The following is a 25,140-nucleotide window of genomic DNA, read 5'->3' as shown; positions in this document are numbered from 1 at the left end:
CATATGTTCAAATAAGGGTTGAAAAACCCTAAGAATCCCGGTTTAAGCCCATATTGGACTAAGATTCTTTTATTGGGCCTAAGGGACCAATAAATCATCAATTCATCAATCTATAACATTTTGGGCCATTTGGGCCTAGAATGATTCATTCTACCTCCAATGGACCATGATGTGTCATAAATGTTTTAATTAACCCTAATGGACCATAAAACTCATTCTTTATACTATTTGGGCCGTGAACTACCTTAAAGGCCCAATGGGACGAAAAGTATTCTTAAACTTCATAAAAATCGAGCAAAGCCAAGATTGAGCCCAAATCACTTCAACTCCTTCCTCCTAGCCCAAATTCTTGGCCCAAGGTGTTTACTAGACAAAAAAAAGAAGAAATGAGAAATTATGAGCAAGTGCCACCTCAATATTGCATGGTGGTCACCCATGCACCAAAACCCCACATACAACAAGGTAATATCTCATATAACTAGGCAATCCTTCTCTCTCCTTCTCCCCTCTTCAAAACTCACGGCCATAAGGCCCCCTCACCATTATTCTTACTTTCTAAAACTCTCATAATAAGTCTCTTAAGAACTCTCCTACATTTCCCCTCAAAATTCTCGAGTTTTGGTGTAGTTTCAAGAAGATCTTCACCTAGATCATCATCTTTGGTAAGTTTTGCTTAGATCCATGGTTTAGCTTCTTGATTTCTTCAAAAATCTCCTCTTACATCTATATATTTGTGGATCATGTTCTTAGAACCATCTAAGTTCAAGATCTACTCAAGAAAGCTTGCTAGGATCAAAAATCTTCTTCCACTTCTTCATCAAAACCGATCCATCACCCCAAGGTGAGTTCATACCCCCTTGTTTTCTGTTTTTACTTGTTTTTGGGGGGAGAATACAAGTCTTATGTGTAGATCTATGTATATATGCATGATTATGTGTGTTTTCTTGAAACAATTGGTGATTATGTGTTGATTTCTTCACTAATCTAAAAATATGTTAAGAAACTTGAAGTGTATCACTAGGATCTTCATATGAAACATGAGAAAAGTATGTTTTATCTCATATAATACATGTAAACTTGTACATCTGGGATTTGTATACTTGATATAGCAAAAATGAGTGTTGGGTTCAAAGATCTATAAACTAAACTCACAAAACAGCCCTTGACAGAAAAGTTTTGGTCCAATCTCGGACTGTTTTGACCCTCTAAATGGAAGTATTTTTCAAAACTGTTTTACATGGATAAAGTTCAGATTTATACCTTTAAAATGACTACTCTCACGTTTTCATACGATTTTTCTATAATTTTTGGCGAATTTTACAAAACTGCCTATCATATTTGAAATAATTTCGGACCAACCTGTGAAGATGAGTAATTTCACACTAGTTTGAGGCCATCAAAAATTATGAGAAAATTTGTGAACAAAGTAGACAAAATTTCCAAACTTCCAGAATTTACGGATCCAAATTTCGACTTACGATGAATTTTCTACAAATTTTCTAAAAACTAGGTCGGAAAAGCCAAAAACCAGAAAAATGTGTATTTTCACAAAAACCAAGCCAAAAATGATATTTTTGACAAAAATGGGTTTAAAATGTTATTTTTATCACAAAGTAGTCATCAACACAAGTTTTTAACAAAATTGGAGATTAAAGTGTTATTCTTACAAAAATTGGGCCTTAATTGTAAATGTTTGGCTTATTGGGCCAAGAACGTCATTTTTACAAAAAGTGGGCTTTAGATATCAATTATGTAAATAATCAAGCTTAAATAAACAAAACAATAACAAACGGATTAAAAACGATATTCATATCCTTATTGGGCCTGAAAATAATATACATGTTTAGTGGGCCTTAGTGTCCTTTTACCTGTATATTGGGCTCAAGATAGGTATTCATATCCTTATTGGGCCTGGAAATAATATACTTGTTTAGTGGGCCTTAGTGTCCTTTTACATGTATATTGGGCTTAGGATAGACATTCACATTCCTTTTGAGCCTGAAAATAATAGACACGTATAGTGGGCCTTAGTGGTCCACTTACATGTTTATTGGGCCTGGGAATGGGTTTTATATGCATTCTTCTTTTTTTATGATGTTTTAGTAAATACTTGAGCCAAAACCATTGATAAACCAACAAATGGATTTAATTTGATCATTTTCTAGGTTATTGGGCCTTAGTGGCCCATTTTTATGTGTGAGAGGTCCTGTATATGTTTATTGGGCCTCATTGACCCATTAACATGTGCGACGGACCTTGGATACTATTTGTGTGCCATTTGGGCCTGTAAATACTTTACATGTGAAATGGGCTTTAGTTGTCCTTTCATATATATATTTCGGGCCCATGTTATATAATCTCATTCCAATTGGGTCTTGAAATGATTTACATGTTTAGCGATGCCTTAGTGGTTCACTTACATGGATCATTGGGCCTGGAAGGAGTTTATACCTTTTTCTTCGCGTAAATTCGATTAAGGATCTAGTGAGTTTTTGTCGGTTGGCACCTATTAAGTGTACGATCGTAGCCTGTAGTTATAACCAGAGTCTCTTGGAGGGAGAACGGGGATTTGTGTATAGATCTATACGGGGATGACACCCCACACCTGAGCTGTTCGCTACAGTTAGACTAACTCAGTCTAGGGTGACGAAAACCTTATAATCAAAGTCAAAACTGGCATCCAACGACGCCAAGACAGGTGAAATTGTCATTATTTAGTATGGTTATGACGGCTCGCTTAGAGGAATTAACGTTATGAAGTTTATGGAAGACCATTTTTTTTTACAGGCAACATCGGGTTGTCTGGGAACATTCTCTTTACATGCTCTTACATTCTCTTTACCTTTTTAGTCAAATAAACAATAACATACATGCATTAATACAAGATCTAACACAAACACACTAAACAGTTTTAAGAAAATATCGGATTTTCTGGTGGTTTTCAAAGTTATACAAATCATTTTCACAAACATGCTTATGAACTCACCAACATTTTTATGTTGTCCGTTTTCAGAATAACTTGTATTCTCAGAAAACCGTTGAAGCAGGATGAACGAAACAAACTAATGGATATTGTGTTATATTTTGTTTCATCATACTCTTACTATTTTGGCATGTAATATTCAAATATAATACTCTATGTAAACAATGAATGTTGTTATATTACATGTGTGATGATGATGATGTTACGTTTCAATTATATTCACTGTAATGATATTTCAAGATGAAGTCACGCACAAGCCCCCGGACGTTTCCGCCGTCTGGTTCGGGGGTGTGACAAGTTTTTCAACAAACATGGATTTTGTTTGGTGTTTGAGTCCAATAAGTTTGTACTAACTTAAAATGGTATGTTTGTAGGCAAGTGTTATGCGGATGGTGAAATGTTTAAATTCCATACATTAGCTAATGAGCCTAATATCAATGAGTTGGATAAGTCTTCCGCTTACTTGCTTAAATTTCTAATGTGTAACATGCTAGATTTGGACATGTTAATGTTGACACGTTAAGAAGGTTAATCAAACTTGAACACATGCCTCACTTTCATATAAGTCAAAATATGGATGCAACACTTGTGTTGAGTCAAAATTAATACACCAATCATTCAAGTTCGTTGAAAGTACAACTAAACCCCTTGGATTAATTCACACAAATGTGTGTGATATGAAGTCGAATCCATATAACGGTGATATAAGAACTTTATCACTTTTATTGACGATTGCATTAAACTTTGTTATGTTAATTTACTTAAAAGTAAAGATGTACAAGTTTAAATTGTACAAAAGTGAGGTTGAGAATCATCTCAACAAAAAGAGTCAATGTGGATGCAAATATGCATCACCATTTGAGGAATTCTTTACAACTCATGGTATTAAACATGAGCTTAAGGCACCTTATTCACCATAACAAATGGCATCACCAAAAGGAAACATCATATCTTAAATGAAATGATGAATGTCATGTTGTTTCTTATGTTTTGGGTTGCCACACTTAATGTGGTGGGAAGTTGTGTTGTCAACTAATTACCTTTTAAATAAGGTACCCCAAAAGAAAACGGGAAAAAAAATATCTAATTTACGGTCGGGTATAAAATCATCTTACAAATACATTCAAATATGGGGGTGTCTCACAAAGGTTTTATACATAACCCCAAGGTTGTAAGGATTGGACATTAGATTGTTGGTTGCATCTTTATTGGTTATGCACAAAACAATAGTAGTTCTTATTATATTCCTCTATATGACTCTAAAATGTTGGAGATTTATAAAGGCATGCTAATAGAATCGACAAACGCAAATGTGCTTTTTATGTTTTGATAAGTGCTCCAAAAAATAATTGGGCATAACAAATTTTCTCATGAAGAAGAATTGGAGGAAGAAATTTAGTCTCAATGGAGTAAAAGGGCACGATTTGAGAAATCTTTTGGAGATGATTCTTACAATTATATGGTTGAAAGAGAGCCTCAAACTTTCAAAAAAAAAGGAATTAACAATGAAAAAGATTCCTACGAAATACCTCAATGGAGAGAGGCAATTAAAAGTGAAATAGATTTTATCTTGCAAAATCACACATGAAATCTAGTGGATATACCTCTAGGATGTAAGCCACTAGGTTATATATGTATTTTCGAGAGAAAAATGAAAGGAGATAGATCCAAAGAATATGAGAATCAGTTAGAACATAATGGTCTATGATTTCAATAGAAATATGTACTGATTTCTTGTTTGGAAATTTAGAATCAAATGTTACTTCTATATTCGAAGAAGATATTTCCATTAAATCGACTAATATTGGTTGGAATTCATCAAAACAAGATAAAGGTTTTGGTGAATATTAAAATATTCAATATGAAGTTGAAAGGACTATGAGTGGAATTTGAGTATTCTAAATTTGGAATCATATGATTGTTTCTTAGAAGATCATATTGGATTAAGTTGTAAGAACTAATAATGGTTCTATCATTTGAACTATTGAGTTTGAGAAATCATTGCGATTTAGTGGATTTCCAAATGAGAAGTAAGTGCTAATGAGATACATGTTTGGATTACAAACATAAGAATGTCTTGATTAATTTCATTTGTATACTCTTATAATTATATGTGGGTTAACTTCTCAAAATTTGGAAGCATATCAATCTATATGAAACTAAAACTTCTAAATTCTTAGAAATTCCCATAGTTTTACTTGATGACCCATAGTTTTGTTCTTAGAAATTCTCTTGGTTCATAACCATATGGGCTTGGTTTATCCTATATTCTTGGATTCCCGGATTTTCTCATACCTCATACTTGATAGATTGACGACTTTTTTTTTTTTCTTCATATGTTGCATTAAGACAAAATGAAAATAGGACGTGAGGAACTAAAATTTTATAACTAGGATGCAAGAAACTAAATTTTTATAACAATGCACATCGATTGTTTAACTTTCATCCGATTGTCTTATCTTGGGCCTCTCCATTGTGCACTTTTTAGTGAATACCCTCCTTTTTCACTCACCCAAAGCTAGCGCCACAAGTTCCACCTAAAACCAAAGATACCCCTAGCTACTTCTTCACACTCCATATAACTTTTTTCACATCATCTGCCGTTCATAAAAAAAAAAGTTTAACTTTCATCCTAATATGTATTTGATTTTAGCAAGTATGTGAAAAATAAAATAAAAATAACTTTTAGTAGTTGGACGCTACATACTTTTTCCTTTTCTCTATTAACCTTCAAAACTACCTAGAAAAACATAAAAATTCAACTTTCTATTGTATTTTCTGTTTTTTCCACGTGGAAGTGACAGTTGCATTCAAATGGTTAGCAATTGGTTAACAACAAATTAGCAAATATCAATATATCTGATTCTAGCATATTAAACATTAACTAAAATAAAAAAGGATGTTAAATAAAAGCAAGATGCTACATTAATCAACAAAATGTAAGTAAGAAACTTTATGAAAAAATTGTGTTTCTATTTGTGCATGTAAAATGACTTACTAAGACTAAAAAGTAGGAAACTTTCTGATGCAAAAACAAAACTAAATGAGATGTGATGATTGTGGTTTACCTAAAACTACAACGCATAGTAGACTATGATTTTACGTCATAATATAATTCCATAATTAAGTAGATCTTCAAAGTATGATGTATTAAATGGAATTAAAAGTAAAAATACAATATCTTAATATGTAGACTTTTTGAAAGTTTAATGCTATAAATAAGAATATAATACCTATCCTGATGGTTGATATGCAAGGTGGATGGAGAATGTTTAAAGTTCTGCTTGGACATGAAATCAGGCGACATCAAACATAGACTCTTGATTATAAATGCAAGTAATATTGCATTTTATTCCACAAAATTAGGTTTTTGATGTCCGTTGGATTTGTATGTGTATTATGGATAAAGATGAGATCTTTTCAATACTTTTAGAAAATAATTGGAATACACTTTGTTGGCTTCCTCTTTTTCCTACCTTTAATGTTGTGGTGCACATATGAAAAAACCAACGACTTCCTATCTCATGATACCTTTGAATCATAAAAGTTACTATTTAAACTCCTGATGCAACTTGCAACTTTAACACCGTAACTATATCTACAATTATGATTGAAACAATATCTATTTAATCTTGAAATCTTCAACATAAAAAACTAATAACAATGAATCTCTAAACAAAGATTAAAATAATAAAAAAAACATAACATTTCTTTGAAGTTAAATATCGGTCTATATTTTTTTATTCATCTTCCTATCCATATTAAATATTAATATGTATCATATTTAATAAAATTAATAATATTTTAACGTATTAAGAAAAATGAATAGAAAGAGAATATTGAAGAATATTTAAATTTCCATTTATTTTATTTAGTCGGATAATAACTCATTTAGTTTAATGGGTTAGACAAGCTCAAGTTGAGTTGACGGATTTTTGCTGGTTCTAACTAGAGCCCATTAGAGCCCAATTGGTGAAAAAAGAATAATTAAAAGTAGAGGGGCTGAAACTACAATGAAGTATTAGTGTAGGGAGAAATTATATATAACTTAAATCAATCGAAAGCCACCGGAAGCAGAAAGTTCCACTTCCTCATATCCAATCACTCAATCTCTCCTTCTCTCTGAAGTAGCCGGCGTTGTGTTTCCTTGCCGATCTTCGATCTCATAACAACTTCGTTACTGAAGGGACCGTCATTTACTCGTCAAGATGATCACGATTCCGTATATAACTGCCTTGACAACCTACTTCAGCTACGGATTGCTCTTCGCTTTTGGTCAATTGCGCGATTTCTTCCGTAATATCGTTGACTGGTGGAAAGCTAGCAATCTTCAGGTGCATCATATCTTACTTTTGCTTTCGCTTAGGCGTTTCTCCCATTGAAAAGTGTTGTTAGTATGCTTAAAATGATCACTCTGTTATGTATTATCAGGGATATGCACCGATCTGCTTAGGGCTAGAAGATTTCTATATTCGCCGCCTCTATCTTCGTATTCAGGTAAACGTAATTTGCGCTTTTGTTGCTCGGTTTGTTATGCTTGTTGATAGAAATGATGCAGTTGGAAACGTTTTCAGTTAGTTGATTTGTTTTTTGTAATTCATAAAGCATGATTGGGATTGTTTAATTAGTAAGGGACATGCTAAAAGGCTAGTTTGATCAACCAGAAAGAATATGCACGTTATTGAATGTATCTGGGCACGTACCGAGGCAGATCCCTGTAAAGATGCGATTTGAGTTGGATTGGGATCTAACTCACGAGTTGGAAATCATAAAATGGAAGCTCAGATAGGGGATCTAGTGCGTACTTGAATTTGCCTGCAACTCCTCAACCAATTTACAAGTAATTGTTGATTGCTCGGAGAGGGGATCTAATTACCAAATTTAGTATCGAAAGGATTCATTTAATCAGGGGTGGGGGTTGTTTGGATGTGTGTTTAAAGTGATTGTTTGCAATAAGCAATTGAGTGTTTGGCAAAAAGCGTTTATGATTAATTGATTATGATTTTATGATTATTTTGGGTCAAAATAGTTAGATTTGGACAAGTAGGTAAGGAATTTCCGTAAGCTGATTATTGAGATAACTGTAAGCTACCTAACAATCCTTACTTTAATCAAATGGATTATAAGGGATATTGATTTTTATCCTTCAAGTTGCAATAACTACTTTGTAAATCCACATCTAAACACACTGGGAGCTGTAAGTTTGGACATGTTGGTTATTCCTAAAAGGAGTCAAGACTACTTTTTTGGACAATGTGGACTATATAAATATATATTTTTTTGGCAAAAATCGAGTTTTTCTTGATACTGAATCTCTAAAAGATCCAATGGGGATGCAATTGTTAGTCTCATTATCACCCTTTTAAGTAAAGCTCTAGTAAAATTATCTGTCTGCCTGCTTTTCATGTTGATATCTGGTTTAATTTTCTTGCCTGAAAAATTAAGTTTGCTTTTTAATATGTAGGATTGTTTTGGACGACCTATATCAAGCCCCCCTGATGCTTGGTTTGATGTGGTGGAGCGTGTTTCCAATGATAATAACAAGACACTCAAGTGAGTGTTCAAACACACATTATATGTTTGCAACATTATTATGACATGTTATCATTTATGTCCTCATCAGTTCTCCTTGTATATAATGAATCTTTGAAAAAGTTGTCCCCACAACTTATCCTAAAATTACCAAATTTATATATTTTTGCAGGCGAACTAAAAAAGTTAGCAGGTGTCTTAATTTGGGATCATACAACTACCTTGGATTTGCTGCAGCAGATGAATATTGCACCCCTCGTGTAATCGAGTCTTTGAAGAAATACTTTGCAAGCACATGCAGTAGTCGCGTTGATGGAGGTATAATTCTTTTTGACTATTTGTAGTAGTTTTATCGTGAATAAAATTTGAATTCCTTTTTTTTTTTGTATAAATTTATTTAGGCACAACAGCACTGCACTCTGAATTGGAGGAGGTGGTGGCTGATTTTGTTGGAAAACCAGCTTCTTTAGTTACTGGCATGGGTTATGTCACTAACTCTGCTATCCTTCCTGTCTTGATTGGAAAAGTAAGTCCTGATATATCATAACTAATCAATCTCTATAACATTTTTTTATATGGTTTTTCATTTTTATGTGGATTTTCACAGGGAGGGTTAATAATTAGTGATTCTTTAAACCATAACTCTATTGTAAATGGTGCTCGAGGGTCAGGTGCTACAATTAGGGTATTTCAGCATAACAGTAAGTCTATCCACACGGTTAAAGTTCTATCTAAAATACCCGCATTTTTATTTTTATTAATTGTATTATATTGACTACTCTTTTTTTTTTTAATCTAAAGCACCTTCTCATTTGGAGAAAGTCTTGAGAGAACACATTGCTGATGGACAACCAAGAACACATAGACCTTGGAAGAAAATCATTGTTGTGGTTGAGGGAATATACAGCATGGAAGGCGAAATTTGCAAGCTTCCGGAAATTGTTTCCATTTGCAAAAAATATAAGGTGATGCATTTGTTTTAACTTTTAAAATCTATAAAAATAAAATTCCAGAACATGTTATTACTAAAAAACTGGACACTGTTCTTATTTATATGCTGCATATATATATGTAACAGGCGTACGTGTATTTGGATGAGGCTCACAGTATTGGAGCAGTTGGGAAAACAGGAAGAGGGGTGTGTGAGCTTTTAGGAGTGGATACTGCTGACGTGGATGTTATGATGGGAACTTTTACAAAATCATTCGGATCATGTGGTGGTTATATAGCAGGATCAAAGGTCTGTTTCGTTTCACACATGATTTACAGAGGGTTAAAGTGGCAAATTACAGAAAAATCATAATATTTTGGGCAATTTTGCGTTTCAACCACTTAATACTTTATTTTTTTCTCCAAATTAATCCTTTTGACATGATATATAACTGGTCAAAATGGTTAATTTGGAAAATTACATTTGAAAGCTGATATAACATAATTAGCAGTGTAACCTCAAACCTTATATAACATGTGAAAAATGTTAATTTGAAAAAATATCTGAAACTTCCGTGGTTTGATTCGAAAAAGGAGTAAGTTACATTTTTGGTCCCTGAGTAACGAGTATAGCTAGTTTTTGGTCCCTGTTCCAAGTAAAATGACTATTTTTGGTCCTTGAATATAGCTGAAATTTGCAATTTTGGTCCCAAAATATAGTCGTTTTAGTTAGAGCAGTGTCCAAAAACGTTACAAAAATCTCAAATAAAGATCAAGGCTGCAAGAGAACTATTTAGGACCAAAATTGAAAAAAACAGCTATACTCAGGGATGAAAAATGTAACTTACTCTGTAAAAAATTAAGTATTAGTGGAATAGTGGTTAAACTGCAAAACTGCCCATGATATAATATAATATAATATATATATTTTTTGTAGTTGCTCTCTAATAAAATGACTCTTTGTTCCATGTGATAAAATGAAATGTGCGCTGACATATCTATTTGGATTCCAGGAACTCATTCAATATTTAAAATATACCTGTCCTGCTCATTTATATGCAACATCCATATCACCTCCTGCTGCTCAACAAATTATATCTTCCATAAAGGTTATTCTTGGAAAGGATGGCTCTAGTCGAGGTCCAAATAATTATAATTATAATTCTCAGCACTTATTTAATCATTCGCACAATAATTAGCTGACTTTTTCACTTTTTATTTGTCCAAAATAGGTGCTCAGAAGCTTGCTCAAATTCGTGAGAACAGCAACTATTTTAGATCAGAATTGCAGAAAATGGGGTTTGAGGTTTTAGGGGACAACGATTCGCCTGTAATGCCTATAATGCTTTATAATCCTGCAAAAATCCCTGCCTTTTCAAGGGAGTGTCTCAAACGGAATGTATGTTTCTTGTATTTCTCTCTCTCTCTCTCTCTCTCTCTCTATATATATATATATATATATATATATATATATATATTTAAATCTTGTTATGAATTATGTTTTCTTTAGGAGACTATGGTTTGTGAATTGTGATTGAGCTGTACATGTATGGTGACAGGTGGCGGTTGTTACTGTTGCATTTCCAGCAACTCCTCTACTGTTAGCTAGGGCACGTATATGCATTTCTGCTGCTCATACACGGGAAGACATGATCAAAGCCTTAGAGGTAAAAACTTTACCTTTACCTTTACGTAATTTATTTCTTTTTTTATAATTTCTTACCTTTTGGTCGTTTTACATTTGTTATTGGGCTTGCCTCGTATGGTTGTTAGAGCATCCGCAGTGGTGAATTTTTTTTGTTACAGCTTTTTGTGCTCTCCACCATAACAAAAATCTTTCATCAGCTTTTTCATGGGTCCCACCAATTTTAATTTATATATATCTTTAATATTAATTATATTACAATTACAATAAGTGTTAAAACAATAATAAATATTAAAATAATAATAAGTGTTTATATATTTTTAAATATTATGAAATTTCTGATTTTATACTATTTATGTATTTCTAAATGTTATCAAATTTCTAACTTCTTTATATTTATATTTTTACAAAACTAAAAACATATATTTGATGTTTGATATTTTGAGCGTTACAGAATTTCCAACTTTTTTTTTAATATTTATGCCTCCAAGTAGTTAAAATAAAATAACGTTTAATTGCTTATAATATTTCTTACACTTTATGAAAAAAAAACATATAATAAAAGTTGAAAATGATGTAAAATAAAAAATAAAACGAATGTGAATAAGTTGCTTGTACAAGTTACACATGAGTGGGGTTTTAAAAAGGAAAATGACCCCCACCCAATGGTCAGAAGCTTTTTCAAGCATTAAAAAAGCTAATCTTAAAAAAGTAAAAACCATACTTTGGATGCTTTTATAATTTATACATACATACGGTGAAGTTTAAGGCTGGTCAAAACGAGTTGAGAGGTTACACATGACATGCCTACACTTTTTTTGTCAAACATCTTAGAATTTCATAAATATTTATATATTAAATATGCTCCCAAAATACCAGTACAAAAGTAATAATCCGAAGAAAGCAACTGAGTTAGTTTTTTTCTTTGGTATCGTACATTTGAGTATGTATCAATAACCCAAAATTGACATTTTATATGATATATTTATGAGGTAATATAATATTGAGACCTTTAGCTAGGTGCTGTATGTGTAGGTTTGTTTACTACAATACAATGTAGTAGCATGTGTTTTGAGTATAACATAGTGAGGTGAATCTGTCAGGTTATAAGTAGAGTGGGTGACATGGTGGGCATAAAATATTTTCCAGCGGAACCCAAGAAGGCGCAACTTGAACAAGGCAGAACGAAAGTGGAGTAAAATGTTGGTTTTCAATCTGTTAAAGCCGTGAATGGAATTGCAATTGCTCTTTCAAAAGTGTAACTGTATTTTAACTCACCATATTCTACAGATGCAGCTACAGCTATGCTATGTCCCTCTCTGTGAGTGTGCGTTTTAATTCTTGTACCTCTTCTCTTCTCGAGTCCTTGAAACGTTCTTCACTCCAATCCCATGCTCGGGCATGGGTTTGTTTGGTTGGAGAATGAATGGGATACCAGTAAATATTTGTATGATTTGTTCTTGTTTTTTTCTTTATAATAGATTCTTGGTCTCATAATTGCTCCTCTTGTATTGTATCATTAGTCTTGTTATGGTTTAACTTGATTTTTCATGGATATGATTACTCATCTTTCATGTCTTTTTTGTACCTACTCCCATCTAAACGCCGTATAACCTTTTCTAATTCAATTCATGATAAACGCAGTTTAATATGCTCTGTTCAGTCTCATTAATATTAACTAATGTTTATGTCGCTATGGATGGTTTGGTCGTTTCTTATAGCCTTAAAGTTTTATTAGTTCATGAAAACAAACACAATGTTTATGCATGATTTGAGAATATATATATATATATATATATATATATATATATATATATAAACTTCTGAAGTCAAACACAACTCTAGCTAGGCCTGACAATCGTGTCGTGTTCGGGTTGGCGGGTCAAAATATACTAACCCGAACACAACTCATTTAACTATACATGTCACGGGTTAACGGTTTGGAACATAAACCCAAACCCATTTATTTATACGGGTTCACAGGTTGAAGGGTTCGTGGGTCAGATTTGGGTTCGTGTGTTTATGGGTTGGATCGCAACAAATGGATTGTCTACATCGGCATCGTTCGATAATGATTCAATCATTCATGCTGCCGTTCTTTGTGCATTTGTTCTGTCTGTCGTTCATCACAGAGGGGAGAGCGAAAGAAGACTTCTTCGATTTTGTTTGTGAGATACTGAAATTATTTAGGGCAAACGCCAAATGCCAAATGATCAATGGTATCGGGCATCCTATTCTAGTAGAAAGTATAAACTATACCTGTATAGTGTATAATATTTAATACATTTAAAAAATATATAATTTTTTTTATTAAAATTCTAAATGGTGGGTCAACCCGTATATCTTTAAGAAATTCATATATGACATGTTTAATAAACAGTTTGACGGGTTAGCGAGTTGAAAAACTCAACCCAAACTCGTTTATTTCGTGGCGTGTCGCGGGTTGTATCCAGGGCCGGTCCTATGGAATTCCATGCCCTGCGCGAATAGAGAAAACAATGCCCTATTTTTATACCACATAACTACAATTTCCAAATTTTATAACATAATTTTTTAAGAAGCTTCTTAAAAGAACTTTTTAATAGATAACTTATTCGAACAAAATACAAAACTAAATGTTAGAAATCATTAATGAGGATTAAAAATCTTGAAGAAAAACATCAATTATCCTTTAATAATAATTATATAATTTGCATATTGTTCAACATAACCCAAAACATGAAATTAGAAATCGTTGAGAGTTAAAAAGTCTCATTTGTTTCATCAATATATTATCTACCTAATTTATAATCCAAAAGGCAATATGATATTTAAAAAGACTATATATATATATATATATATATATATATATATATATATATATATATATATATATATATATATATAAAGATTTTAACGCTTTCAACAGTTTTTTGATGACGAATGACAACAAAACTAAATAAATAAAAATGAATTTCTATAACTTAATAAAACAGAAAGCATTTGTGTGGAAAGGAAATAAAGCAATAACTTTCAACAAAACATATGAAAAAAATGAAACGTTAATTAAGCATATGAACAAATGAGATCCTTGTGTAGTTTTCTGTCAAGAAAAACTAGGAAAACAGCAACAAAAAGAAACAAGTCTCGCTTAAACTAATAAATCAAGAAGCAAAAATGGTGTATTGCGTCCTAAACGCAAGAAGGGTTCTAGAAATCAAAACCAATATTCACAAAAAAATTAATAAATAAATAAATAAAAATAAATTAAATCTTGAAATCAGAATCAACAATCAATGTTAACAAAATTCCAAAAATAAGAAGTCAGAACTAATGAAATTATGGAGATTAACAGAAATCACAATCAATTCAGAATCAATATAAACAATACTTAATGCAAAACCTATGTTAGCAATACTACTGTAAAAAAAAGAACTAATATTAATAATAATTAATAAGACCAATTGAAGTCAATTGTTACAGTCTAATACTACTTCATGTGCTTTATCCTTTCACTTAACCAGAAAACTAATAACTTCAAATTTAAACTCAAAATCAGAAGAAGAACTCGGTTTTCTCGGTAGTGTAAAGCTGTAAAGGGACTAAGGGAGAAGTACAAAAAAATTGAAACAAGAAATCAGAGTTACTATTGATATTTTATACTGCTCCCGTCTCCTCGTCTTCTCCGGTTCTATTGACTCTTGGAATTAAGCGTGCGAGACACGATTACCAAGAAATTTAAGGCGTGTTTTCTTTTTAGTTTTTTCCTGTTTGGCTTCTGCCTTCTCAAACCTCAAATTGTGCCCTTGTCAGGAAATATTTCTTGGGCCTAAATGAAATGTATACCCAAAAGAATAAATCAAAAGTTGATGCCCCTATGTCCATTGATGCCCTGGGCAGTGGCCCAGCTGGCCCTGCCCTTGGGCCGACCCTGGTTGTATCGAGAATTGTCAATTCTAACTCTAGCTTTACTGATGGTGATCGCCTAAACTAAAAGTAGCCGATTTCATGACTTGGCAAAAGGGAAATAGATAGAAAGACCATCTGAAACTTTAAAATAATAATATTAAATATGAGTGTCATAAATTTTTTAAGTGGGTAGGAAGATGATAATAGAGAAAAAATTGAAGGACATTTGATTTCTTTTAATATTATTGTGATTTTTTTTTTTGGTTTGGACCAGAATTGTAGTGCTTGCAAGTCTTGATGTATTAGACTTATGCCACTTATTTTACTTGAAACATTTTACTTTAGGCATTATTAGACATAGATTTGGATTCGTCAAGTTTATTCTACTAATTATGGAGTTGTCGACTAATTGATAGATGTACTCCTTCACCATAAAAAAAAAATGCAAACATCACATAAAACAATGGATTGGGGACCATACATCAGGCTAAGCCGCTACAAAATGAGGTAATTCAAAACCAAAACAACTGTATTGATGAAACTAAAATCTATTATAATTATAGAAGATAATTTTATCACATGTCAAACTCTAATAAGTTTGACACTTGTCATTTTATGATATCTTTTAAATAAATAATATCCACACATCAATTTATGTTTTTTTTTTGTTTTTAAAATTAAAAAACTACATAATACTTATATTTATATATGTAAACTATCAAATGTAATAAATATTATACTAAATTGCAATTAATATGTTTCTTATATCAAAATTTCATTCATTATTTCAAAATTTTATTTTAATAAAATATTTATTATTTATATTTAATATTTTATTTTTTTAATCAACTCGTGTAATACATGAGTTTTACGCCCAATTTCATTATAAACTAATACAAACTAGAGGAGAATTAGTTGCGCCTTTGGCGCTGTGTTTGTTTTTTTTCCCTTATTTGAAGCTGTACCAAGTAGGAGAACATATTATTATATTAGTGAAAACAAAGTGACACAACTACTATGAAACGTACTCACAATTGAGTAACAAAATTCATTTTTTTACTAAATTATGTCAAAAAGTTGCTATTTATGCTTAAGAAATATGAAGTTCATGGTAAAGCACATTGCTATCACCGAAAATTTGCCTAAGAAAAAATTGCAAGAATAACTAATTAAAAAAATAAAATTAATTAATAAATCATATACATGATATATTTGGCAACCCTAAACCAATTACACAACCGTCAATAATAGATAATAGTTAAAAACTAATATATTGATAAATTATTCCACACAAATTACCAGAGATCCCGATTGTTGAAAGTCATAGGGTAGGCAGAGGTGAAGGGGCAAGGGCAGTATTGTCATTTGACTCATGCAAATCTTATGTCAACTTGTGTATAGCTTCATAAATGGGTGAGTTTGCATCTTTTCCTCCAATGTCACAAGAAAGGAGTATGGAGGCTGCAAAAGTAAAAATTGGTAAAGTACTGAAATACCCATATATGAAGTTTCATTAATGTTTAGAAATGATGAGTGAAAGGGTAAACCTGATTAAAAATTGGAACACTTTCTAAGAATTGGGAAAAAATTATAGCGAGTTCCAGTCCTTTGCAAACGTCATAGTGTCCTGGCCTGCAAATTATATATATATATATATATATATATATATATATATATATATATATATATATATATATATAATACAATCTTGTTATCCAGAAGTAACTTGAAAATTTGTTTTATACCAAAAAAAATGTAACCTATTTACTTGACTCTTTTATGTAAATCCAATGATTTAATGATTTCATGTCATGGGATCCAAAAGAAGTGACAAAAATAAATATTAGTTAATGGTTAACTGCTTATCACAATAAAATAAAGTAGACAAACCACATGTAACATGAATAAGCATCACCTTATCGTTAAGGTTGGTAATTTCATCAATTACTGCATAATAAAATTTAAACCTCTCTTTAAGTACCCAAAAAAATATAACTAGAATTTTTATATATCATTTCTAGCTAATGAATACAAAAGGTGTCGTACCTGTTGTGATGAAAGAATAGTTTCATGACTTGGTCTTTGAGATATGATGATGCTTCAAAGCCACCATGGCCATCGAAATCACTTTGTTGCGTGTTAGAACTCTGCCAATCAATTTAAAATAATAAATCAGAATTTTGAAAAAAAAATGATTCTTACTCCACCATCAACTGCAATTGGTCTTCCAAGGTGATTCAACTCAGCTTCCGTCTCTTTAAAACCTTTATTTATCAGGGAAATAACTCCCGATATTTTTGCTTTAATTACAGATTCCAAATGATATTAATAAAATTATCCAAAAAAATAATGATATTATAAGTCATTGCTTTTAAAGAAGAAAAGATCAAAATGACCTTACCTGTAAGAGAAGCTTTGGTAGATATTCTGAACCCATTTTACTCACCAGGTGTCCATAATTAGTACTTGTATAAAAATACTCTTGTTCCATTCACCTTGCGTATATCATATCATCATTTTTTATAATATCAACTTCTGATATGTTCATAGTTCCTACCCATGGATGATTTAGACGATAAGCTCTGCCTTCAAGAACCTTTGAAAATGGCAAGAATGTAATTAATTTTTTAAATATAAGACAAACTTTGTAAAAAAGCAAACACCACATACTTTGTATAATTGTACTCATCAAATATAGGGCAGTCTTCTCCATGTATAACTGAACATGAAAGAAGATTAGATACAAGTTAACAAAAACATAAAGTCTTATAAGATAAAGAAGGAAGCATACATTTCTACCTTCTTGTCAAGATCATACATCATTCGAACCACCTGCTGGTCATAGGCATAAAAATACCATTTGCAATTGTAGCAGGAGCGACTCAACCAATTTAGAGGCTCTAAGCAAACAAAAAAATTGGGGCCCTTCAAGTAAGCAAACAGTTTCGATCTTGAGACCTTTAGTATTATAAATCAGTTCTTTTACCACCAAGCCAAACTTCAACTTGTCTTTGTATCCCAAGCAATACATTTATATACATATATAACACAATAAGATTTAAAATTGGGGGCCCTAAGCCCTTGTTTAGTTTTGCAAATGGTAGAGCCGGCCCTGAATTGTAGTCCTGGGCATGAATGTAATAAGTTTGTGCTATGGTCGGACTGTAAACCTGTAAAACCGCAGGTAAAAAACATTGAACCCAAAATTAAAGACATATAAAACAACAAATGTAGTTGTAAAATCGATAAAAAAAAATAAGAAATAAACTTCGGTATCAAATTGAAGCCAAATAAAAGAAATACCTACATCCTTCCATCCATGATTGAATAGCAACCCGTTGAAATCAGTCTAGTAAAAAATATAAAAAAATCAAATAAAATAAAATTATTCAATAGTAAACTGAGACGATACGGAAATCCATGAATATTTAATTACTGATGTGAAATCGAAAAATTAGGGCTTACTTGTTCCGTGAAGATAGAATAACAAAAGACGGGTGATAGGTTGCCTATTATATCCGGTCAATCAAGAAAAACGTCTAAAAATTCCATGATTTTATTGGAAAAAAAAGTTAAGTATATAATGGTGGATAAAAGATTAAACCACAAATTGACAAGAAATTTTAAATGTTTTTTTTTTCCGCGATTCTCCCAAAAATAACACAAAATGTACATAATATTGGATTATGGATAAAGGGTATTTTTGGAAACTTACAACCATACGAGGCATGAACCTTCCATAGCAGCTAACATTCCGCCTGATCCTAGCTCTAAGTCTCTTTTCAAGCACAGGATCAAAACCGTCATATAATCTCCATTGTTCATCTATTTCTTGTCTAGTGCTAGTAATAACAATCTCAGAGGCATCAAGACTATTCTCTTCACTTTCAATTCTTCTCATGATCTTATAAGTAGCATTGATTTCATCTTTTTGTCAATCTCCCCTGTCTCAAAAGCTGCTCCAACTTATCTCTTCCAAGTGAATGACTAGTAAAAAGCATGGGAACATTTAGGCCGCCTGACAGCCTGGCAACTGAGTCACCAACATCAACATATGACCATGAATGGCAACAAGCCATACAGGGTATTGTAATGCCCGTAGATCCGAGCTAGACAATTTAGAGATAATAAGGATCGAAAATGACTTTTTGGACAAAAGATTATTTAGAATAAATAATCTTAACCAAGATGTAGAATATGTCTCAAGGGTTTCGTACATATAAAGAACGCCGAAATCCGAGTTATAACGAAGAAGTTATGGCTCGTCGAAGTTTCGCGACGGAACCGACACGACACGGGGAAGCGTAAATAGTAAATTTACGATAGAGCAATATTTAGCCTTAGCAATCTAAACGAAAGTCGTAGAATACGTTAAACTAAGTGCGTCCATAAAAAGAACGCCCAAATCTGACTTCGTATGAGGAAGTTATGATTTTTCGAAGTTTCGGCGTAGCAGTGTATAGCCCGAAGTTCGAATATTAGATCGAGCAGTTTCTAGCCGACACAACCTAAACGAGAATCGAAGATCTCGTTGACAGTAGCATAATGATAAAAAGACAGATGAAAACGGACGTCGAATGAAGAAGTTATGGGTTATTAACGGACTAACCCTGTCCCGGCCTGTTAATAATATAACTTTTAAAATTAAGACAAAATTAGCCAACGGAGTCTAAACGAAAGTTGTAGAGTACGTTCCCACCTACGCGTGAATATAAAGAACGTCGGAAACGGAGCTCGTATGCGAAAGGTACAAATTTTTGAAGTTTGGAGTCGGATTTGCGAAGCTGATGAGAGAAGCGATGACGTGGCCTCATCTCAGCCGTCCATCGTTGATCGCAGAGCACCCGTCGGATCGCACCAAATCGCCTCGCATACGCGCCGCGTACGAGGTCGGAACGCCCCGCGTAGCTTCGGTCTTATCCCATCCGATGTGCGAGCCATCTGGTGCGAAACTGGCAACCCTATCCGAGGAACGCCCATCGTTCCCCTTCCGAACGCGCAGCGTAACCGAGCTGCTGACCGTCTATAAAAGGCTGCGAAGGGATCCGAGCATTTCACACCAAATCTCATTCTCTCTCTAAAAAATTTCTCTCTCTAGCCTATTTTGAGCTCCCTAAAGCCTAGGTGAACCCCCTAGCACCTGAAGGAAGCCCCAAGGCTCCCGGAGTCCTGAGAAAAAGGGTCTTTCGGTTTCGAAACGCTGCTCCAAGCAAAGTCCGGTTTTCTATAAAACCCGCTGTAAGTGAGCTACGCCTACGTTATTATTAATATAGCTTCTAATTAATTATAGTAACGTTCTTAGGAACTTATAATAAGTACTTGGGCTATTATTATGGGTTATATAAGTATTGTTTAACACTTATATAATAGTAATAATAGCTAGACTATTAAGTAGTCTCGGTAAATGATAGACTAAACCCTAGTGGTAATGATACTAGGTTTTGACGAAGGAAATTGTGTCAAGAATAACGAAACGCTGTCTAAGTTCGGAATCACCACCTTGACAAGTGAGTGCATAGTTACTTTCATCTTACACATAGATATGAAGTATTTTATATAAACTACGTGCCACATGTGCATATTATCTATATACTTGCTATTTATGCTGGATGAACGATTTTATACATGTTTTAAATGATTTAAACTGTATATGTATTTTATATCTACAAATATGTTGGGTATGACATGGGTAGATGAATAATAAGAGATAAAAGATGATGTGAGTAAACATTGGCAGCTATAAACTTAGTGCCTAATAAATAACATCGGCAGCTATGGACTTACTGGCTATTTGACAAACACTGGTAGCTATGGACTTATTACCTATTAGGTAAACACGGGTGGCTATGGAATTAGTACCTGTTAGGTGTTGGTAGCTATGGACTTAGTACCTACACTGGTAGCTATGGATTTAGTACCTGATAAATTAACTTTAGCAGCTATGGATTTAGTGCATTGGCAGCTATGGAATTAGTGCATGTCTTATAAACCCTGTAAGCAAGGGACTTCGAAATGAACGAATGCAGGATATATGACTCTTAGGGTAGACCCTTAAGAGTAAGGAAGATAATGGGGATGGGTAATTGGGTTGATTGTTTGATGTTTAAACATAATAATTATATTATTGTGGGTTGAAAACCCTATGTACTCACTAGGTTTCCCAACCTGACCCACTTAGTTTATTTATACCACAGGTGTTGATATGAAGTCACATTACACTGATAGATTAAGGAGATATAAATCACTAGTGATAATGAATGTAAGTTCTGTTTATGCTTATGTTTCTGTATTGACGATGACATTCCAGATGTTTTAAAATGAATAAAAATACTTTTCTTCGGAAATGCTTTGATAACGTATTTATCATGTTTTACTGGGAACAAATTCCGCAACATTTTTATTAAAAGAGGTACTCTGATTTTTATAAAGCATAAACAAAATCGGTCTTTTCTGGCCGTGAAAATGGGGATGTCACAGGTATCCACCACCAACTTGCTCACCCAAAACTTTGGACATTTGGATGATGTGTCCAAGTGCTCCATCAACAAATTCAGGGATGTGTGGCCATAGAAGCTCTTTAGGGACATATTTGTCTTTTGGGCCAAATGGAATACAGATTATATATGCTCCACTACTTTCTCCTATTTCATCTGTCATTCCATCTGAGTTTCTTGGAGATAACATTTCTGTTAGTTCTCCATAACTCCAGTAAACTTCCGGTGAAGTTACTTGTCTTGTAAGTAAATAAACTCTATAGACACCTGACATCAACGTTAATCCCCTTGCTAGTTCCACTACATACTTCACCTGATAGAGAAAGCACAAATAATGACTTCAAATCAACAAAAAGGAACAAAAGGGTAAGACTGGAATTATTGAAATGTACCTGTCCACCTGTATCAGAATCATGACCTAGCTCCATGTTTTCACCACGTATTAATCCATGAAGATTGTAACATAAGTACATGACAAGTGATGTTAATGTAGGTTAGTTGATTGATAAGGGTAAAGAGGGAAAAAGAGAGATATATGATTGTGATTATACCTTATTAATACAAGATAGAGTTTTTTCCCCTTTTGTGTATTGGCCCATGCTTCCATGGCATCCAAGGAAGGCATTCTGGGCAAACGACCTTTGTGACTTTTGTTGGATTAGTATCTAAGCCCATAACTATATTTGGTATGTACTTGACCCGGTTGTGCATGGTCCTTTTGGGTTGCCTTCACTAAAGCAACATGACAAAATGACTTATGGAGAGAGAGAGAGAGAGAGAGAGAGAGAGAGAGGTTATTATGGTTTTTTGATATATTATATGAATAATATATTAAAAGAGAAATCATATAGTTTAATTAATATTGGTCAAGAATTAGTTAAGAATTAATTATGTGGCTAAAAGAGATTAATTAAATTAGGGGGGGATGAAATTGTCAATTATAAGATAATTGAGTTTGGGCTGTGAATCCTTATGGATATAAGTGGGACGAAATTTAGAGTGAAAGCCCACTCTAATTTCGTCCAAGGGGGCCTTATTCCAGAAGGTTCTTAAGCTGCTTAGGGCCTAAGTAATCCAATTAGGGTTTTGACTGAAACCCTAGCAGCTCAGCTATTTAGGGGACCCCAAGGAAATAGTTTCGGTTACACCAAGAAACCCTAGAGTTACTATAGCCGAAATTGTGCCTCTCTCCTTCTCTCTTCTAGATCATCTTCTTTCTCGTGGTGTTTGTAAGCCATTAGAGGTATTACACTTGTGATACTAAGCTCCTTGAATATTGAAGATTCTTGCAACTATTGAAAGGTATCATCTAAACTTGTTTTATTATAGATCTCGTTTTTATAGTATGCTAGATTAGGGTTTATAAGCTTTGGATAAATTTGCATGTACAATAGAGAAACCTAGATCCAAAGCTTTAGGGTTTTGCATGTGCACATAGGATGTTCTTTTGCTCAAAACCCATCAGCTTTCACCATGAATAGATACATCATTGATGTTTTCTCCTTTTCCCCCTTCTGATAAGTATTCTGACATATCTGCAACTGCTTCTCTGCGGCCTTTTTCACGTTCAATTCGGCGTTTAGCCACTCCATGGTTTTCTTCATTCTTAAGTTGATGAACAGAATGAAGATGTTAACAACGTTGGAAACAAAAAGGTATGAATAGTTTTTCGGCCTATAATTATGTAGGAAGTTCATCAATCTACATATGTTATAAGTCTACATTCATTTCTCTGGATATTATTAATCACCAACAGTTCACACGATTGTTCAGATGAAATTCACCAACTGAATCAACACCTAATTGCATAAGAAAAAATTTGAGTAGAAAAAATTAACAATTAAGTAAACAAAAGTTGTAAAAACTTGTTTTTTCTGACGACCTAAATACCAAATCCTCCAACACATATTCTCAAGTCTGGTGTTCTTCTATTGAGGACTCCTCGTCGCTTGGGCTTGCATATACATACGACGATGTTTAATTCCCAATTCCAAAGAAAAAAAATAAACAAAGCAACATAAATACACACAATACACAATACACACCACAATTCGATTCCTCCAAACGAAGTTAAAAACATAACAGAAGTACGGGACAATAGACAGACACATATATAGATTAATAAAAAAAATCAATGAATTGGACTTACTTTAACCAAGGAGCGATGAAGATCAATCTCATCAAAGCCGATAACGTTTCCGATGGCAAGAAAATATCCGGGACCTCCATTTACCTTAACAATTTATCGTATATGGTGGGAAAAGAAAGAGCTGGAGAGGTGTCGATGAGGAAAATCAACTAATACAGGAAGATGTGACAACCTACTTACCTCCATCATAAGCCTTTTGCCATTGCCGACATGAGATTGTATAAGACGAATTACAACACATACCTAAAGAAGAAACAAAGACGACGGAGAGCAAAGGAAGAGAGACGTGAAGACAAAATAGAAACGCAAAGAAGCGAAAAGGAAGGAAGAGTAAAAAAGAAAGGGAAAAGAAACAAAGAAAACATAAACGAACCGTATTGGAGGACAATGGCGGCAACCGGGTGTGAGGAAGAGAAGATAACGATGGCAAATTGTATGGCAGTCTGTGCGACAAAATGAGAAGTAGAAGTTTCAGTGGCAAAATAAGAAAGACAAATACTTCCGTGCCAAAATAAGAAAGAGATAAAAGGAACTGTAGCTAACATTTTGAGAATTAATAATATATAATAAGAAAAACCTGATTTTTGGTATAAATTTTAAAATAATCTAACGCTAGCAATTCCTTCTTGTTGCTGTTGGATGTCATTTTACAACTAAAAAGATCAAGGGTCGTAGTTTTCTCAATTTGGCTAAGGGGCTGTTTGGTAGCCTCTTAATTGAGAAATTAAGAGGCAAATTCTTAATTTTTCAGATTCATAGCATCTTAATAAAAACCTCTCAATTAATCAATAGCCTCATAAAAATTCAGACTTGGAACCATGTCTGAAATAAAAAAAGACACACATATCCCTCTTCTCTTCTTTATACTCCACGACACTAACGCCCCTTCTCCTTTCCACTCCGATCTTCAATGCTCCCTTTTCCTCCCTCCGATCTTTAATAGTCCAAATGACCTGATGTAGGATTGGATTCAGATTAGGTCATTTTTGGTTTATGATTTGGTCATTGCTCATGTGATTTGCAGGTTTTGTGTATGGATTAGAGGTGGATGGTTTTTTGTTTCATATTTGGTTATTGCACTGTAATTAACTAATGATGTAGATTGATAGAAAATTGGCTGAAGCATGAACGAAGTGTTGTTGTATTCTTATGGATCTATTTCAATTACCTTGAATTCTACACTTCCCATTCCTCCTCCTAATAAGAAAATGGTCTCCTTTCCTTACAGGTCAATTACCTTGATTTTGTGATTTTTTTTGAAGTAAAGACATGTTAGATTTTCTGATTTTGGTGAAGTAATGTATGTTTGATTCTGTGCTTGTTAAGATTAAATTGAAATTAGAATGCTGGAATTGGTTATAGTTTTCCAAGTATGATGTTTTAATAAAAAAAAATGTAAATGTTGAAAGTACAATGTTATAATTGAAATAAATGATATAGAAGAGTAAAATGGTCATTCTTATCATGCAGTACAAAAATTCAGAGATTTCAACCAAACAACATGTAAAAATTTAGATCT

General features: G+C 33.2%; 1 protein-coding gene and 1 pseudogene across 1 annotated transcript; one reads left to right on the top strand and one right to left on the bottom strand.

The window, feature by feature from the left end:
• The first annotated feature begins 7,038 nt into the window (after positions 1-7,038).
• Positions 7,039-12,668, top strand: LOC145114949 (long chain base biosynthesis protein 2a). The gene is made up of 12 exons (XM_079051080.1): positions 7,039-7,317; positions 7,415-7,480; positions 8,448-8,536; positions 8,688-8,833; positions 8,917-9,041; positions 9,123-9,216; positions 9,317-9,480; positions 9,594-9,755; positions 10,459-10,585; positions 10,678-10,844; positions 11,005-11,112; positions 12,194-12,668. The coding sequence occupies exons 1-12, from the start codon at positions 7,192-7,194 to the stop codon at positions 12,287-12,289; spliced, it is 1,470 nt and encodes a 489-aa protein (XP_078907206.1). The 5' UTR covers positions 7,039-7,191; the 3' UTR covers positions 12,290-12,668.
• Positions 12,669-17,944: 5,276 nt separating this feature from the next.
• Positions 17,945-23,807, bottom strand: LOC145111133 (putative sucrose-phosphate synthase 1; annotated as a pseudogene).
• Between the last annotated feature and the right edge of the window lie 1,333 nt (positions 23,808-25,140).

This window comes from Lactuca virosa, chromosome 5 (assembly GCF_052849685.1).
Source record: "Lactuca virosa cultivar CGN04683 chromosome 5, Lactuca_virosa_CGN04683_v6, whole genome shotgun sequence".
Lineage (NCBI taxonomy): Eukaryota > Viridiplantae > Streptophyta > Magnoliopsida > Asterales > Asteraceae > Lactuca > Lactuca virosa.
The sequence above is the reverse complement of the archived record's forward strand: the minus strand, read 5'-3'. Positions and strand labels throughout refer to the sequence as shown.